The 19,273-nt window shown below is 42.1% G+C and overlaps 1 protein-coding gene across 4 annotated transcripts in view; it reads left to right on the top strand.

The window, feature by feature from the left end:
* PRPSAP2 (phosphoribosyl pyrophosphate synthetase associated protein 2) overlaps positions 1-19,040 on the top strand; it is a 38,382-nt gene extending 19,342 nt beyond the window's left edge. For all 4 annotated transcript variants that reach the window (XM_029576072.1, XM_029576074.1, XM_029576076.1 and 1 more), the window contains exons 6-11: positions 945-1,060; positions 4,496-4,551; positions 10,004-10,152; positions 12,284-12,354; positions 15,189-15,335; positions 18,380-19,040. In XM_029576072.1, coding sequence (XP_029431932.1) covers positions 945-1,060; positions 4,496-4,551; positions 10,004-10,152; positions 12,284-12,354; positions 15,189-15,335; positions 18,380-18,538 — 698 coding nt within the window. In that variant the 3' untranslated portion in view covers positions 18,539-19,040. The remainder of the gene's footprint in view (positions 1-944; positions 1,061-4,495; positions 4,552-10,003; positions 10,153-12,283; positions 12,355-15,188; positions 15,336-18,379) is intronic.
* Positions 19,041-19,273: the final 233 nt, after the last annotated feature.

The following is a 19,273-nucleotide window of genomic DNA, read 5'->3' as shown; positions in this document are numbered from 1 at the left end:
CCTTTCTTGCGCGGCACCATCTTCCTCTGTTTTTTTTTCCACATTGCGAGCCGCACGCAAAGCTTCACAGAGATCTCTTCTGATCCTTTCTTCGTTTTTTGTTTGTTTTTTCTTGCTAGTGTTTTATATAAAACAGGGCACTTGTTTACAAATTTTAAAACCCTGCAAATCCAATACAGGATTGATCAATGTAGCTCATAACACAATCATAAAACCAAAAAACAAAACATGACTTATATAAATGTAAAGCTATCTTTAATGCAGGATTTTAATAAAACCAGTCCTGCCTTAGAGGGCTTACAATTTGTGGCTGCCTTGAAGTATTGGGAGATGGTGGCTTCCCAAGGTTATAGTGTCTGTGACAGAAGCAGGATTTGAGCCTGATCCTTTATTTGAACCACTAGACCTTCTGTGCCCTTGACCTATGAAAGCTGATGGCCTTATGAACTAGAAATAATTTATACCAATCTGATCTTTTTTTTTAAATTTTTTTGCAAAAGACCGGCTTTCATTTTTGATGACCTGTTTAATGAGGGGTCAGCCAGATAAAAGTAAAAACAAAAGTTGTGTTTTAACATTGCTATGAATGCATGAGAGACTCTTTTCACTCTGCTCTAGCAGCATAGCAGGGACTTTCTTTCTAATCATATTGATGCTTTACTACAAACCACAACTTGGTATTTTTTTGTTGGTACGTAACTTGGAACCGTTTTAACCTGTAACTTTGACTCATTCCTACCTACTGTTTATCTTTCGTTTACTTGAATAGTTACCCCAGTTTTATTCTTGTTAATTGTAAACCGATCCGATATGGTTATTTACTATGAAGGTCGGTATATAAAACTGTTAAATAAATAAATAAATTCCTTCTTCAGACAAAGTTTGAGAGAGCCTGGATGCACAATAAAACTAATTCTCTCCTCCATCTTGTCTGCTCCTTTAAGGTCTGACTCATCTTATCACTATGGACTTGCACCAGAAAGAGATTCAGGGCTTCTTCAACATTCCAGTGGATAATCTTCGAGCATCACCATTCCTACTCCAGTACATTCAAGAAGAGGTGAGGCAGTGGATTGGAACCTGAAGATACTGTTGGGAGAGCTGAAAATCTTATTAAAACAAAATGAAATAGGGGATAATAAACAAATTGAAAATGTACGACAACATGCATAGGTGTTTTGTAGTTCCGGTGCTCTTAAAAATGCCTAATCTTTTTGCCCCCATATCAATTAAACTTTTGTTTTCAAAAGCTTGATAGGGGAGATCCATGGTGATGACAATCAGCTATTGGTGCTGAGCTCCTGTCCCCAGGTTCAGCTTCATCTTTATCCATGGAAGAAGCCCCAATTGAAAATTTTCCCCACCAATACATGGGGGAAAAAAAGGTGACAAAAGTACATTTGGAGAGTTTCTTTAAAAAAAAAACAAAAACCCCTTGTCCCATGCCTACTTCCCAGCAGGGGGTGCTTTTGTAGCTGCAGTCACTGCTGGGAAGGAATTTTCAAAAGGAAACTCTGTGGGGAGTACTTTTGAGGTATCTGTGCTTGCTTTTTCAAGCTGCAGTTTGCAGCAGTTTTCTATCCAGGACATGTTTGCGTTGGGCACAGCAGGTGCCTGTGAATAGCTCTTTGGAAGGATTTTCTTTGAGAGAAATAGAAAGGTTGAAGTCTGGTGTAGCCTGTGTGGCAGGTGCTTTTTAGGACCTCATTTGTACTTCCGCTGAAGGTATGGCTTTTTTGGTGGCAGCTTGTTATCTGTTATGGTTGTAAAACTGGTAGTCTGTTCCTGTTCATACCCCCAGATCAGTCCAGACTCATGGGTTTTGCCTCCCTGTCAGCAGATGGAGACAGAAGAAAAGCTTCACTGACACTGCCATATAACCCAGTGTGCCACCTGCAGGCCCTCAGTATTTCTCTGCCTCCGGCAGATGGTAGAGGTGTAAAACCTACAGTCTGGTTTAAAAAAAAAAAAGAAAATTTAACAAGAGCAAGGGAAGACCACCTGGGGGGGTTGTTAGGTACCTGGTGGGGCCACCCCCCCCTGGTTGAGGCAGGCAAGCAGGGGGGTTGGTGATCCTTGTTTTAACACTCATGCCTGGACAGTGGGGGTGTTAGGATATCTGGTAATCCAGAAGCCCGAGAACTCTAGAGTTGGTGATCATTTCTTAACCAATAAGCCTGGTAGCAACCGCCGCATCAAGCAAGTTACCCCCAGGCTTGTTTTCCCAGACTGTACGGTTCAGTGTCCTTGTTGGTTATTGTCTGAATATGAATCCTCTTTTCCACATTTCCCCTTGCCGCTGAAGCAGAGAGCAATGTTGGAGTTGCATTAACTGTATGAAGGCTATTGGATAAGGGTAGTAACCACCATTCCAGCAAGTTACCCCCATGCCTCTCTTCTTCATTCCTATCCTCTGGCCTTTACAGATCCACAGTGTTTATCCCATGCCCCTTTGAAAGAACATTGTCATGTGTGAAACCTAATTTTCCCATGCGGTAACTTGGATATCTGAGAATATAACAGCATTGCACGTAATCCTAATTACAGCACAGGCCATGACTGTCATGCATTTTGAATGTTAACCTGAGATACGGTTTCAGGTAGTGGTTTTAATGGGATGTATTGAATTGCTTGAAACAAGCCAGACCTCATGCTGAGGATCCTGTTTGTTTACGATAAGGTAGGACTCCCATTCACAGTGTACTGTGAAGCTTTAGAACATTTTTTTTTTATCCCAAGCTCAGTAGCTGGCTTTCAGCTCAGCCAAAGCTGGCTTCTACTGGGTTATGGTATCATCAGCCTTTATTTACAGCTGCCCAGAGTGTGGGGGGTTTTATTTTTGTCCATTTTCATATTTTGATCTGCCTATCCCCATATCTATCTCAGTCATTGCAGAAACAGTCCTCTGACTGAGAAACCTATCCCCTGGAACCCAGTACAGGTTTGTGTTTATGTAACATCTCAGTACTACCACAGCAGTGTAAAACTTCTTTCAGCTATCTGGGTTTACAAGGATATCTTTTCAAAAGGGCTGTAGTGTGTTGGTGCAGCTCTTAATAAAAGCCAATGTCCACACCAGCTTTCAGCTTGCTGAATTTATTTGGCAAAATATTACGCTGCCAGAAGTCATTGATGTTAATTCCTTGACACTAAAACAGATGTTAATCTACCATTGGATTCAGATGGTATAAGATTTTAGTATCCCAGCCATGAACTCAGTCTGCACAGCATTCCAGATTTATCAAAACTTTCCAAGTGTCAGTTCAGTTTTAACTCTCTTTCAATCTCTTTTCTTACTACCGGTATAAACATTCTCTTCAGCAAGTTCACGTATTGTTGTGCATGATCTTCTCGGAGAGCAGTTGGAAGCTTTGTCGAGAGCTGGTGGGTAAACACAGCAGCCATTTCACTGATAACATCAGCTGGCAACTTCATTCCTCTCCAGCTCTTTCTCAGTCTGACTCGCGGTCTCTGCAGGAGCATACCCAGTTCCTCAGCCAGGGCCAAATTTGTCTTCTGCCTGGGGATAACTGGATGATAACCAAGGAGCTTAGAAACAGCGTGTTACACTTGAGTCAACCAATATCAATTGAAAAATGGCTGGGAATCCTTCCAGGCAGTTGTGATACTTGTCCTGTAGGTGGTGGCCTGAGGAGGCAGAGCAGTCCAGGAATCAGACCTGGGTCTCTTGCACAGTAGCGCACTGCTGCTGGGCCGTTAAGCCGGTCTCTTTTAGAATGTATTTTTACGCTAAACACAGTTACGCACAGGATACTGTTCATCTTTTTCAAGAACCTCAAATGGTTGCACAGAAGCAAAAGAAAATAAAAGTAATCATCAACTTGATGTCATGATCTCGTTTCTCATAAGAACATACGGGTTGGCGTAACCTCTTGCTATGTGCAAGTCACTGAGGGTTGCAGAGGCAATGTTGTGAGTTTCACTGCTAAACAGTTTTATGATGAAGAATCAGAAGTTGTTCCCAAACTGTCTGTCAGGTTTTGATGGCCAGAGCTCTTCTATATAGGTTGAATACATGTGCTTTTTTTTTTATTTGTGATTTTTATTAAAAAATATTTATTTAATAAGAATGTATATCCCATGTTCTCCAAAGTTTGGGGCTGGTTACATAGAAATATACATAATTTAAAATAAATATAAAACAGTTACTATGAGGGAGCTTGAACTCCATTTCAAGTTACACTGCCAATTGGCGGGGGCTCTAAGGGTTGAAATCTTGTGAAAACAAATAGGTTTTTAGAGCCTTCTGAAATTCCTTAGGACCTGTGATGGAGCGGATTGCAAATTGGTTTTGGTTTTACATATTCCTTTCTCTGGAAACTTGCAGGGCAAATTAGAAAGCTGATTCTGGAGTTATAAAAGAAGTGGAAAGAAAATAAAAACAGATCTCTAGTTTTGGGGATTGTTTCAGGTATAAGGTGATTACAATGCTCTCTTAGGTTTCAGCTCCCTTTTTTCCTCTCACCCCCAACAGATTCCAGATTACAGGAATGCAGTGATTGTAGCCAAATCTCCTTCATCTGCAAAGAGGTGAGTACAGATCGGTTTTCTTTCAGTGATCACACGTTCATTCTCAAAATAGCATGTAAGGAGCCAGAAATATTTAATCTTTCTTTCCCATGGTACATTTAAGCCATTTTAATTTTTAACATCATAATAAAACCCTTGTACCCAGTTTACAAAAAAGTGCAACTTAACCGGCCTCATAGAAACAGAGAATGACAGCAGTTAAGGAATATTAGGCCTATCTGCTCCGCTCAGTTTCATTCCTGGGGAAATGCTGTAGACCCCAACTGACCTCTGGCTTTCCCCTCACTTCGCAAGTGAGGCTCCTCCGTGTTTATCATAGGCTTTCTTGAATTCTGTTACTGGTTTTTGTCGCCACTACCTCCACTGGAAGGTCGATCCGTGCATCCACCAAACTTCATATGAAGAATTTATTTTCTGATACTGCTCCTGCGCACCACCGCTCCCTTCAAGCTTCATACTGGGGTAGATTTTAAAAGAAGCGCGATCAGCCTACTTTTGCTTGCGCATCAGACTCAAGCAAAAGTACGCTGGATTTTAGTAGATACGCGCGGAGCCGCGCGTATCCACTAAAATCCTGGATCGGCGCGCGCAAGGCTATCGATTTTGTATAGCCTGCGCGCGCCGAGCCGCGCTGCCTCCCCCCGTTCCCTCCAAGGCCGCTCCGAAATCGGAGCGGCCTCGGAGGGAACTTTCCTTTGCCCTCCCCTCACCTTACCCTCCCTTCCCCTACCTAACCCACCCACCCGGCCCTGTCTACACCCCCCCCCTTACCTTTGTCGGGGGATTTACGCCTCCCGGAGGGAGACGTAAATCCCCGCGCGCCAGCGGGCCTGCTGCGCGCCGGGCCGCGACCTGGGGGCGGGTACGGAGGGCGCGGCCACGCCCCCGGGCCGTAGCCACGCCCCCGTACCCGCCCCCAAAACGCTGCCGACACGCCCCCGGAACGCCGCGACGACCGGGCCCGCCCCCCGACACGCCCCCCTCCGAGAACCCCGGGACTTACGCGAGTCCCGGGGCTCTGCGCGCGCCGGGAGGCCTATGTAAAATAGGCTTCCCGGCGCGCAGGGCCCTGCTCGCGTAAATCCGCCCGGTTTTGGGCGGATTTACGCGAGCAGGGCTCTGAAAATCCGCCCCTCTGTGAGCAGCCTTTCCATTTGAAAAAGGTTTACTTCTTGTGCCTGAATTATACCTTTTACAGGTTTGTTTGGTTTTATCTCCAGCCAATCGGATCACTGGTTTGCACAAGCTGGTATCATCAGCTTTAAGATTGTTGGTAATTTGATACTTTAGCATTACTTGTGTGCAATTTCAGAGGTAAACCCTACAAACCTTCAACAGTAACTAAGCGATATAAAATGGAATCGTTTTCCAAACAACCTTAATCTTCAAGAGGATAATTTTATAACATCTCGCATAAATTAGCTGGCAAATTCATGCTTAAGTTACACCAGATTTCAAAGGGAAAGTGTGCATGTAATTTCTTTGATTGTTATCTCATCAAAACTATACAGTTACTACTTGGGGTATTCTGCATTGAACAGTTGTGCAAAATGTGTACAGAACTCTGCATGTGCCCTACAGAATTAGGTGCAGAGACCAGGAAGCAGCAACAGTGGCAGTGGAGGCTTGCGCAGGCCAGAAGGAATAGTGTCTGAATCAGCTGGAAGCCAGAAAGGAGTGGGCTGGCCTACACAGACAGAAGAGAGTTGGCCAGAAGAGATGATCCTGTAGCATCTGCCTTGGCTTGCATACCCCGAAAAAGGGGAGCACTGGGCTTCCTGTGGAGCCCTGAACAAGAGGCAAATCAAGTTTTGTTTGTCTATATTTATTGCTTCTTAGTCACAAGTGGCTTCCTGGGAAGTGGCCGCTGGGATCCTGCTTCCTTCTTAGCCAACTAGGCCTTGTGAAGAAGGAAAAAATCTGCTGAAAATTGCTCCGAATCTGACGAGGACCGGATCCTACCCATCGTCTCCTGTCCCTTCCCTGCCCCCAACAGGTCTTAAACAGACGGGTAAAAGTGGGGAAGGAGAGTCCTGAGGCTCTGAAACAGCCTCCTTGCTCCCGCCATGTGCTCTCAAAATGGCCACAGGGTCCTCCCAGCCCCTCTCGAGCCACACAAAACGCAGTTGTACTGAGGCAAACACCTCTCAAACCGCAGCTGCGGCAACTCTTCCTGCGCTGAGCGGGCATCAGCTTGAATTGCGGTCAGGCCTAAAAATAGCCCCTGCCGCTGAACAAACACCACTGGCGGCGAGTCCCAGATGCTAAGCAAGCAACCAACCCAGCAATTGGGAAGTTTTTGCCCTGTCTCCCGGCAGCTCAGCCAATCAGCTCCTGAGCAGCTCCCTGCACAGCATCTATTTTTTTTTTTTTTTTTCTTTAAAGGCACATGCACCGAACAAAAAAACAACCAGCAAGCAAGGAAAACACAAAGGACCACTTCCCTGCTTCTGGATGTCCAGAGGGAGCAAACTCGGGGGTGAGGGCAGAGCTTTCTCAGGGATCACCAACCTCCCTCTCTCACCCTGCTCAACTCAAGGGATGGCCCACAAAGGAACCTTCCGTCTTCCTTCTCTGACGTTTTTTCTTTTTCTTTTTTTTTATCTATCAAAACTCCAGATTGCAGGTTTGCACCTCTACCATCTGGAGAGACAAATACTGAGGGACTGCAGGCACTCGCAGATATATAGCAGGGCCTCAAAGTTTTGTTCTCTGCCTCCATCTGCTGGCAGGGATGCATAAACCCACTTGTCTGGACTGATCTGTGGTACTACAGGAATGACAATTAGCAGGTAAGAACAAATTTTCCTATAACTTGATAGCTGTAACCTGTCCTCTTCATTTGGCTTATTTTGACTATGATGGCTGGGGGAGGCAGATGACATCCTTCCTTAAGCTAGTACATTATTAAAATGATTTTAAAAAGAGGTATTCTCACAGGACAGGCAGGATGGTAGTCCTCACATATGGGTGGTATCCATAACCTCCTGCTGGCCTGTGAGAACACCTGTTACAGGTAAGCAACACTTGCTTTCCTGCAGAGACTGGAGTCCATATTTTCCAGATCCATGAACAGAAATTTCTAGCACTTGAACTGAAAGAAAACCCTGTGGCTGCAGTGCTAGCAGGTCTTGAGTTTTTATTCTTATTTAGTCATTAGAATGGGCTTAGTACAATGTCCTTATGACATGGGTTGATTCTCTTCTTGGGTTTCTACCCTGCCCTTTTCCCTAGGGAGCTCAAAGCTGCTGGCAACATTTCAGTACAATATATAATTAAAAATATACAGCAATAAAATTTTACAAAATTTACAAAATACCATTTAAATATATAAAAATTTAAAGACTGAAGGCTATCAGTGATTCAGGAAATAGTGAAGTATAATAAGTTAACAATGTTCTACATTTGCTGAATTTTAAAAAAGATTTCCCTGTTCAAACTTGGTGCTCTGTAGTTAGTATTCGGTACAGTCACTTGCTGACCAGTACTGGCATGGACAATTGCATAACTCTTTATAGCGGTTTCATACAAGATGTGATTACACTGACTCAGGAAAAAGCATATCCTGACCTTTGCATTCTGTTTTGACAGAACAGTGATTGTGTGAGGGCTTTTAACCAGTTACAGGAAATAGAAGGAAGAGATTCAGTTTTTTTTGTTTTGGTTTTTTTTTTTTTTTTTACTTTTCAAGCATATATTTCCTAAACATACCTGTATCTGCTGCTGACACCAAGAAAACCCTGGGAGAATTGATGAGATGTCTTCTCAGTGGACTTTTTTTTTTTTTTGTGTGTTAGAATGAAAGATTATCCTTAATGTTTCAGGTTCTTGATATATTTTTCCACATCCTCTAAGCAGCCTATATGTTGTATTAGGGGCAATTTTCAAAATTGTGTGAGCAGTGCAAGGCCCCATGGTACTTTTACCTGTGGATTTTGGACCTGCAGAGATTTGCACCTGCTTTTTTTTTTTCATCCAAAATGCATATGAAAATGAAAAACTATATGATTGCCTCTTGGCCTGAAGTCACCATGAAAATACAGATAAAATACATACTTTTACACATTTACAGCTTGGGTAGTTTTCAGAAAGCCTTTTATCCAGATAAATAGCTATTTCCACAGATATGTGGCTTTTGAAAATAGCCCTCCTGGTGTCATGGGTCTTAGATTTTTTTCCAAGAAGATTCAAATTTCTGAGACAAACTGCGAATCTGGCCTGAAAGTCACAAAATCTTTCCAGATAGCCTCAAAATTAAAGGAAAATTAGTTTCTTATCTGATAATTTTCGTTCCTGTAGTACCACGGATCAGTCCAGGCGCCCTCCCGTGTTTTCCTCGATCTGTCTGCTCGAATTTCTTTCCTTTCTCTGTATTATAGGAGTGGCTCTGCATGGGCTCTCTTAGATTCTCATTGAAGGCACCGGAAGCATCTTTTAAGATGAGCAGGGGGTAGTCATGCAAGAGCGCTTAGTTCCCTGTACGTACCAGGATCAGTCCAGGACACCTGGGTTGTGACTCCGCACCAGCAGGTGGAGACAGAGCAAAACTTGTGGGCGGAGCCATATATGCCCCTGTGCCAGTCACAGCCCCTCAGTCTTACTCTGTCTCCAGTAGGTGGTGCAGATCTAGTCACAGCCTCTGAGTGGCCTGAGGACTGATAGATAGTTAGTCAGGGTCATTGTGGTTTTATTGGTTAGGCCTCGCAATAGTTACACAATTCATTCAATTGTTCAATTTGATCGTTTTACACTTCTAATGGCTATTTTATTACTTGCTTGACCTTATACCTTTTTGTTGCTTTGACAATGGTTATACTGAAGGGCTGCAGGGTAGGCTCTGTCCTGATATAGGATACCCTTTCAGTTTTGGTCTGTGTCCATCTGCTGGACAGGAGGCTCAACCCATAGTCTGGACTGATCCGTGGTACTACAGGAACAAAATTAACAGGTAAGAACTAATTTTCCTATATTTCTACAAAGTGTAGAGTCCAGCAGAACATGGTCACTGACTCTTTGCCATCTTGGATGTCCCCAAGATTTTTAATGTCTTCAGAGTACACAGGACCTTGGTTTAATAATATCTCTTCCAAAAGATGGCATCTTCAGCTGAAGCATTGGTTCTTTGCTGACCCAGAATGAAGAGTGACCCAACACCACATTCTGCAGCATCCACTTTTCTGGGTCTCCCAGACAAGTATTGACCAGGGCAGACCCTTCTCAGTATCTGAAAACTTACAGGAGCAGAACCCCACGGTTGTGTGATGGAAGGTGACAAACATTTTTAATAGGGATATAATGCATAAAAAGAGGTGTCCCTGCAAGATAGTGTCTTGGAAAGTTGGATAAATTGCATCATGCTTTTCTTATTGTCGAGAATAAGAATGAAAATGAAATTTAGCAGGCAATTTGATTAAAATATGTTTTTCCATTTTATTTAATTGCTTCCCTTCAGGGCACAATCATTTGCTGAGCGGTTGAGATTGGGTATCGCAGTGATCCATGGGGAAGCTCAAGATGCTGAGTCTGACCTGGTGGATGGTCGCCATTCTCCACCTTCCGTGAGAAACATTGCAACCATACATCCCACATTGGAGATACCCAGTAAGTCTGTTTCCAAGGAATTAGGGAAGTTAAGATTTCTTCCATTAGTTTCTCCATCTTGAATAAATGTGAAACCATGAGCCAGCTCTTGCTGTGTTCAATCTGTAACACGTTACCATGTTAGCTAGTAAGCCATCTGGATGACTTTTATGAACTGTACCTTCATGTTAAAGTCCATGACCCACTCGTGCAGTACCAGGGCTCAGGATGAGCACCCATGTGGACACATGGATTAAAGGAGCCATAAGAAGTCCCCATAAAGCTCCATATTAGTCTTGGTCCTCAACATAATCTGCTATTCTAGTTTCAAAGGCCTACATAACTTTTGAAAGTGCAACTTGATCCTGAGCTATATCATCACTTCTAGTTGCTACCATCACAGCTCTGTCAATGCACTTTATTCCTGGCCTAGTAACCATTCTGATTCCTAGCCAGAGTCTCTTTCCTAAATAGAGACTAGCAACTGGGCCACAGTTTCTGCAGGACCTGAAATAGATTTGGATGTTTGTAATTTGTGACTGCAGAGATTGCATACCCTTCTTCTACCTGCTGCAAGTACTTCTCAGCCAGAAATCACAGCAGTGAATTCCCAGTTGTCAGTACAAATGCTAACCATTGTGCCACAGATCCGGCTTGATTTCTGATCCTCTTGTACCAGCTATTGCTCAAATTAATAGGCTGATTTCCTGCTTCAGTTCAGGGAATGCAGACTATGGAATACTATATTTTCACCAGCAGGTGTCATTTGTGAAGGAAATGCCACCTGGTCTTCAACAAACATGAGAACTGTACAATCTGTGTCTCCAATCTGAGTTTTAAACAGTTGCCCATTTATATGTAGTTTTGAATATATGCAGGTGTCAGTATAGCAAGCAAAAAGCTTCATGTTCGCTTTTCAGATGTCTTTTCTGTACTGTTTTAACAAGCTTCAAATAATTGAGATCTGTAAAGCTTCTAAATATGCACTTGGAGGTATGTTTTATTTAAATTTTTACTGTACATGAAATTAGGGAAGTAATTTGAAAACAAAGCACAATTTGATGTCCCCTTTGCGCAACAAGAGGATAAAAAGGAAATGATGCATATACATTTCCCCTGGTCTTGTAACTATTATACTACATCTAAGTGTGCATGAGTACTGTCTGTCTTTGAAATATTAATTTCAGTTGCCTAACATAATTGTTACATATTGAATATTAAGGCACCAGTTTGTGACAGGGAAATCCCAGCTTTTGATCACTGCTGAAGAGTTGCATTTAAATTTTGTGGCTTTTTCCATTGTACTGGGTAGAGGCTTCATATTTTTGAGCAGCAGGTCATCAAAGCCCTGGAGTTACACAGTGAGGGGCCATGGATGGAAGATAGAAGTTGCATTGTAGAGAAGCTTCTTGTGAAACAGGAGACTGAAGATAACCACTTGCTTTGCCTTTAGTGCATTGTTACTCAGCCTTTGCCACTTGGTGAACCAAGAATCATTCACATTGTGTTTTCTTTAACTTTGGAACTGAATTCCAGCTACATTTTAGACTGCTTTAGATAAAGTAGTCTGAGTCCTGAAGGTGGCACGTGCTGAGTAACACTGCTTTAGCATGTGAGGATGTCTGGTTACAAATATAACTTTTGTATAAGTTTATGTGCATAGTACTTTAGATGGACTTTGGAAGCCCCTTCTAGGTTAGAAGGCCAGGTGGCTGTTAGCAAGCACATGCAAGCTGCCAAACTGACAGAATGGGGAGAAGGCATGGAATCAAGAGAACACTTTTATTTTATCCAATTACATGGCTGCTCTGTTCCGTATTTTTATTTTTTTTTTACCTAAATTTATCTAATTCAAAAGTTTAAGCATCCTAATCCTGTGGCTCAGATGTTAGTTGGATAGTTGCATGACTCTTCATGTCTTGTCTTTGATGTTGCAAAGAGTTTCATGAAATATTTTACCAGTGAAGTGATAAGAATTTATTCTACCTTTTAACCCCTCTCTTCTTTCAGCTGATGTTGGGGAGGTCCGAGTGTTAGACACGCGCGCACACACGTGTGCCTGCACACACACATGCCTGCACCTACATGTGAATCTGCTTTGCAGTCTAGGAAGCAAAACTGTTTTTGTTCTTGTTTTTATCGTTTCAATCAGTGCTAATTCCAAAGGAAAAGCCTCCTATTACAGTTGTTGGGGATGTGGGCGGAAGAATAGCCATCATTGTGGTATGTACACAATACATTTTCTGATTAAAATAAAAATAATATTTTTCCTTTGACATTAAAAGGACACAGCCAGGGTTGGTAAAAGGGAGAGAGAACATTTTGAGAAGATAGTTATTGGCATCCTAATATTTTTTCTTTTCAATGATGTCTTGCCTTATTTTAAGGTTTTTGCTGGTTTTTTTCGTGTGTGTGTGTGTGTGTGTGTGTGTGTGTGTGTGTGTGTGTGTGTATATATATATGTATGTATATAGAGAGAGATCTGAAGAAGTTTGACCTTTTGATAATCCCCATTGTATTGCAGTTTGTTCACAGTTGGAGTGCTAAAGTAGCTGGGAAAGGTGACCCTATTCCTGTTTCAGTTTGCATATGTCTGCTGCTACAGTGTGGTTGTATTAAAAAAAACAAACAAACAAAAAAATCCACTCCCGTTTCACCAACCATGACTGTTCCCCTTTTTATGTGAGCACTAAAGGTCTCTTGACTATGAAACTCAAGCTAGGTATGGACCTGTTTTAAAGCAGTACGATTATCTGATTTCTTTTTTTTTTTATAAACTTTATTTTAATGCAGACAATCTAAAAATACAGAGGACAAATTTTAAATGGATTTCCATGGGGTAACAGGGGCTTACCTGCCAAAAAAACCAAAACAAAGCCCTTTAAAAATTGCCCAAGACCCTCTGTAGAGAAAAGTATGTGTATTGACAACCAAGTGCTTGTTTTTCTCTTGGGGGGGGTGGGAAGAGGCAGGGCTGGAAAAGCCAGTGTCCCAGTTTTCACTAACTCGCGCAGTATGCAGGTAAAAAAAAAACCACCCAGCAGCATGCAGCTCACGGGATTTTGAAATGGAAACTCCTTGGAGTTCCTCTTTTGAAAATCAACTTGTACTCTGCCTGCAAGCAGCATCCGGTCACCGAAAATTGCCCTCAGAAATATATAGCATTGTGAAACTATTCCAACTTCTCCAACAGAGAACAGCAGGTTAGTATGAAAACAAGCAAGTGTCTGCAATAAATACAATTAGGAGAGTAAGAAGGAGAAGGTAATTTGCAGGGGTCAGAAACCAATCCTTGTGAAAAAAAACAAAAACCAAACCACTGCCATCCCCCCTCCTGCCGCTTCCACTTACCCCTTTGGTGGGGGTTTTGGAGCAAGGAAGGGGCAGGAGTGTTGCCCACTTGATCCTGGTCACTCAGCATCCCTTTAGAAAGGATACCACATAACGTTGGCCTGCAACTGACACCAATCGGCACCATTTTTAAAAGGATTGTAGTGGAGCAAGAGCAAGTGGGCATTTATCCCCCTTACCTTTTTCTTTCTCCAGGACCCTCCACAGAAGGGGATACGAGTGGGCCAGGGAGGCCCTGGCATCTTTTGAGTAAGATGGGGAGGGGCCTAAGGATGCCCCAGATGGGCTCAGCCCAGTCAGGTAGGCCCAGGCCTTGCAGGTTTCTTTGGGGTGGGGGCTGGAAGAAGGGTCAGAGGCCTCAGCAAGGCTAGGATTCATTTTTTGGGTTTTGTTTTGTTTTTATTTGCATTTTTTCTGTTTTATTTTTATAAATGTTTGTTTCTGTTTGGTATATGAACCCAACTGAAATAAACATTAAATAAATTTAAGAAAGGAACCAAAATCTTGCTTGAAACTTCTTCCTCTTCCACCCGTGAGAAATGAGAGAGAAACCTACAGATCTATCACATGTGAGAGTGGCAACACATTCACATCTTCGCCAACAAAGGACGGAAGTTAAATTGTTTAAATCTTGCCAAAAACTTCTACAGTAATTTAATCATCACTTTGCTTCTAGAACAGATCGATATCTTATCAACTAACCTCCGCATTTTTCCCCAGTCATCAAGACTTGCGTTTAAGCCCAGTTCTTGTTCTATTGTTTTAATTAAACTAGAAAAGATCTCCTCCACCTATTCGTCTTGTAAAATTCTTCTCTATGTAGAAGAGATCCTTCTAGTATTAGGGCGCAGGTGACATGAGTTACCTTCAGATGTGGGTTTTGAAAACTGGTGTTTGCCATAATTTTACTCAAACATCAGAATATTGGCAGAAGAGGATGCAAGGCTTGGCTTTCATTACAGGAGAATTCCCCTCTTGGGTTCAAAGATTGAAATAGTCTATCTCCTGTGCACCTTCCAGCAGGTTTGGATATCACCAGAAAAGTTTGGACACGTGGCATAGTGATCACAATAATCAATGGTAGTTCTTCTGTAATGCTACGGGGTTAGTAATGCTTACATTTTCCTGCCAGTAGAATAGATTTACAAAAATGAAATGGGTTTTATTTTTCTATTTTAAAGTTCTTCTGAAGTTTCCATTTACTTTTTTTTTTTTTTTTTTTTTTTTCCCCCACAAGCATAAATCAGGCAGGTGCTGTGTATGCTTCACACTGATGTCCTTGCAGCTTTATTCAAGTCTGCAGCCCATACCTGGTGCAGTTCCAGGCTTGGTTATCTACTTGGTACTCAGGAATCCAAAGAGTAGATTGAGCCTGCTTAAGTCATTTCACTTGGGACCCAGGTTAAATTTGAACTTGGATATCCTGAGGCAAAAGGCCTTTGGTGCCTAATCCTTTTAAGATTTCTATCATCCTGGCAAGCAGCAGGCTGCAGTCCTCCATGGGTTTAGTTTAACCCTTTGTGGGATTTAGCACTGAGACAATATTGTGGCAGTGTGTTGAGATGTAGCGCCTATCGTACGTTATCTCGCTGTTTAGCAAGCTGTTTTTGTTTAAATTGCCTCTGCATGGCTTTCGCGTTCGGTCTTTTTCAGTGTTTGTAGTTAAGCCCACCTCCATATCTCCCTGTGCTTGCTTGTTCTCCTAGGATGACATCATTGATGATGTGGACAGTTTTCTGGCAGCAGCTGAGACGCTCAGAGAAAGAGGCGCATACAAGATCTTTATGATGGCCACACATGGTCTGCTGTCTTCAGATGCTCCTCGGCTGATAGAGGAGTCTTCGATTGATGAGGTAAAGAGGAGCTTGCTTCTGAGCAACCTTTTTAAAACTTAAAACAGATAAATTAGAAGCCATTCATGAACCAGCCCAGTGGTTCCATAGCAGTGCTATATGCCACCCTGCAGAAGACCTGGATTCGGTTCTCAGGCCAGCTGTGGAGGTAGCATTCACAATCCCTGGGAAGGAGAGAGTCTTAGCCGTCATTCAATAAAGATACCTACTGACCAGGCCAGAGGTCCAACAGTATCTGTGGTCTCTCTGGTTTGTGGTCAAGGAAGGTCCATCAATGTAATGGCTGAGCTAAGTGGGAGGTTATAAAACAGAGGCCCTGAATAGTGGCAGATGAAAGTTCAGGGTGCCATGGCCCAACAGAAGCTGCTTCCTATTTGAACTGGAAGCCGAAAGGAGCAGGAGGAAAGGGCCAGGCTGAAAAAATGGAAATATTGGAAAAAATGCCAATCAAGCTAAGTACATTTCAAAAAAAAGAATCCGCACTTTTAATGTACTAAGTTGCTTCCTTGCAAGTTGTCTCCATCTTTGTTAGCATGTATGCTGACAAGTGTCACTGGATCTAATTATGTCCTCCTCATAATGAAATCGCAACACTGCTTTAGCCAGTCAGGTTTACACTGAGTGATGTACCTTGTCGAACATAACAAATAACACCAGCTTAAAGAAATGCCAAAAAATAAAAACATGATTTTAAAGGAAAAGATAGAATTGGTACATGGTGAGTATTGTTACTTTTCAAATTCTATGTAAATGCTTAAAAAAAAACCACATCAAAATATATTCAGAATTTGGTCACTTATTTATAGGGATGGTGAACATGTGCGTTGTATTTCCTAGATTTATAATCCTAGGTCCCTAGGAGTTATACAGTCCATTGTTGTACCATTTTTTACAAATATTTGCTAATTAATATCCCCTTAGAGGATTTGTATGATTTGTATATCCTTATGTGAAAGGAATGTGGCAGATCATGGGGCTGACCGGCTTGTGACACTCAATCAGTTATCTACCCCATATTTAAATCTTGGTTGCCTACCTCTGCTACACTGGATGCTTCCCTTCTGTCTCTTGTTGGCATGGCCAGCTTGTTGCTATGTTCTCTCCAATATGTCTGAAGGCCTTTGGTGACAATAGATGAAGGAGATGAATGGTGATTATAGAACAAATAGAAATCTTTCCCAACTTAAAAAGCAATGTGAATACTGAATTTTTATTATGCACAGCAGGTAGCAAAGCTCTGTGGAAAAACCTGCAGTCATAGTTATATATAAAATTAATATATACTAGAAGTGGGCAAGCCAGAAAATATGATAGAGGGCTCTGGCTTGACTTTTCAAATCAAATATGATCTAAACTAGTTTATCACAGAAATAAAATTCTAATCAAAAATTAAAATTTCCCTTTTTTTTTCTGTTTGTTCTTTCATTTCTTGCTTTCTTGCATATCTCTGCTCTCTTCGTTTCTCTTTATTTATCCAGGCTTATATTTCACATCTCCAAATATTTTTTCTGTCAATAAACAGGCTAAGTTAGCCATGCTCAATGGGTGACTACATCATGCAGCACGACGCAAAGCTGTCTCTCAAAGTCAAAGTGTTTGAACACTGAGCATGCGCAGGCATTCCCGCATGATCATAGGTTTCAGAACTCAGTCTTTTTTCATCCATGCTGCGCACAGATGTAGGAGATTCACACTCTCATTATTTGTTACAACTCTCTATCCTTAATCGTACGTGGTGACAAACCAAAAGCACTTTTCAGTGGTACGAAGGCCTCCCAACCGTCCAGCTTCAAATACTGCTCGTGTGGACATATGGCCATCGCGCATGGCCACAATTATTGCTGCTTGTGCCTAGGCCCAGAACATGACCAGACAAATTGTAGGGACTGTGGCCGCGTGTCCCCAAGGTTTCAACGGAAGAGGGCGGACAGAATAGCCCGACTCTGGATGGAGACCAAGCTTCCAAGAGAGCAGCAGCCGAAGTATAGAGGGAGAGAAAAATGAAGTCCTCCCATACTTCACCCACTGAGGGAAAACTCAGTCTAAGAAGAGGTGCCCCAAGAACCATCAGAGAGGCCAAAAGCATCGTGCCCTCCTCAATATCCAAAAACTTTAACAGACTTTGAGAGACCGTTCCAAGTTGTGCTGCCTGACGTTATCCATTGAGCATGGCTAATTCATGCTGCTATCTACAGAAAACACCAGTTACAGTAAGCAAAACTTGCTTTTCAAGGCATTTTCTTATCTCCTCAGTCTTTTGTAACCTTTCTCTTTTCTCCATCCTTGTGCATCTTATTTCTATATCTACACCCTCTGTACCTCAGATTTCTGTATTCATGCATCTCTTCCAAGCCTTTTTATCCTGTCTCCTGCACCTTCATTGTCCATCCCCTGATTACTTTCACTGTCCTGATCTCACTCTCCAACCATCTTATATTGGCATCGCCTTGTCTTTCCCATCACAGCATCCTTACAAGGTCCTACTTTCTTGCCTTCCCTCAGGTTCACTATCTTTTTACCCTTCGTTTCCAGGTCAGAAATACAGTGTATTGTTTCATATTTTATGTATGTGATTTTATATTGGAAACAGCAGTGATATTGCCACGAGTGGCGAGATAGGAGTATTTTTAAAATAGACAAAATTTTTTTTTTGTTTGTTTCTCTCAAATTACTTGTGCCCTGGAGCAGCTTGACTCAGATGCTGGAAGAGAGCAGTGCTCTATCCTGTCAGGGTGACCAGTGTGTGTACCTCTCTCGTTCCTCCCCTCCCCCCACACACCTTGCAAGCAGTAACAGCAGCGATATGAAAGGGCAGGTGATTTGGTTCATCTCCAACTCGTATTGTAAAGATGAAGTGAACCAGAGTCAGGTACTGGCCTCAAGCTGTCCACGCCTTGCAGAGTTCTAGTAAATGTGCACACCCAGAAATGTGAATATATATGTTTTATATCAGTTTGGTGTTGGAAAGAAAATGTTTTGAAAGATTTATAACTCTGATCCATGACTGGTCAGCTCTCATACCTGTGTCCATGCACTCTCACCAGGTGGTGGTCACCAACACCATCCCACACGAGATCCAGAAACTACAGTGCCCCAAAATCAAAACCGTGGACATCAGTATGATCCTTTCTGAAGCCATCCGCAGAATCCACAACGGGGAGTCCATGTCCTACCTGTTCAGAAATATAGGACTGGATGATTGATTTGCTGCTATCATTAGTTTGTAGCAACTAAACGAAGGGCCATACTGGAAGTGTGCGGATCGCCTGTACAGTACTGTATTTCAAATCTCAGTGGCACCATTTATTTTCTCTGATAAGCAAGATATCATGATAACCCTAAATAGAAATTGGCTTTTGGGGCAATGGGGTGATTTTTGCAATTTTTTGAACAAAAAACATACACGAAAAATCAACCCGTTCTGCTTTTAGCTTAAATGCACTATAGCTAGAGCACTGAGAGCAAGGGATGAGCTGCTTAGTAAAACATTCCTCTTCCAAAGCTGCTTGCTGCCAGTGCTTTAAAATGATTAATGAAATGAAGTAATCTGCTGTATAATATTTTCAATTTCATCACCAAAAAAAGGTGGTATTGTTGTATACAATCTGTGAATTTTTGTAGAAATGCTTTTTTGTAGGAAAGCATATGCAATATACACTTGTATTTATTTTCTGCAAAGAATAATAAAGAGTTTGTTTTGTGTGAGGTCTTTTTATTCTTTGTTTCTGGCTTTGTGATTTTGAAAATGCATTTTTTCTAATAGCTGATACTGAACGTGGGGTTTCAGAGTGGGGTAAAATTAGTACACTGTCATTTTGGGGGGATGAAGTTGATTTTCTTAATAAAAACAGCCATCTCAGAATGTGTAATAGTACATTTTGTTGAAGGAAATATTTAACTGGGGTTTCCTCTGCATATTGGAGGCTGTGAGATTCTTA

Source organism: Rhinatrema bivittatum, chromosome 14, assembly GCF_901001135.1.
Source record: "Rhinatrema bivittatum chromosome 14, aRhiBiv1.1, whole genome shotgun sequence".
Taxonomy (NCBI): Eukaryota; Metazoa; Chordata; class Amphibia; order Gymnophiona; family Rhinatrematidae; genus Rhinatrema; species Rhinatrema bivittatum.
Note: the sequence above shows the minus strand (reverse complement) of the source record. Positions and strands in the feature narration are given on the sequence as shown.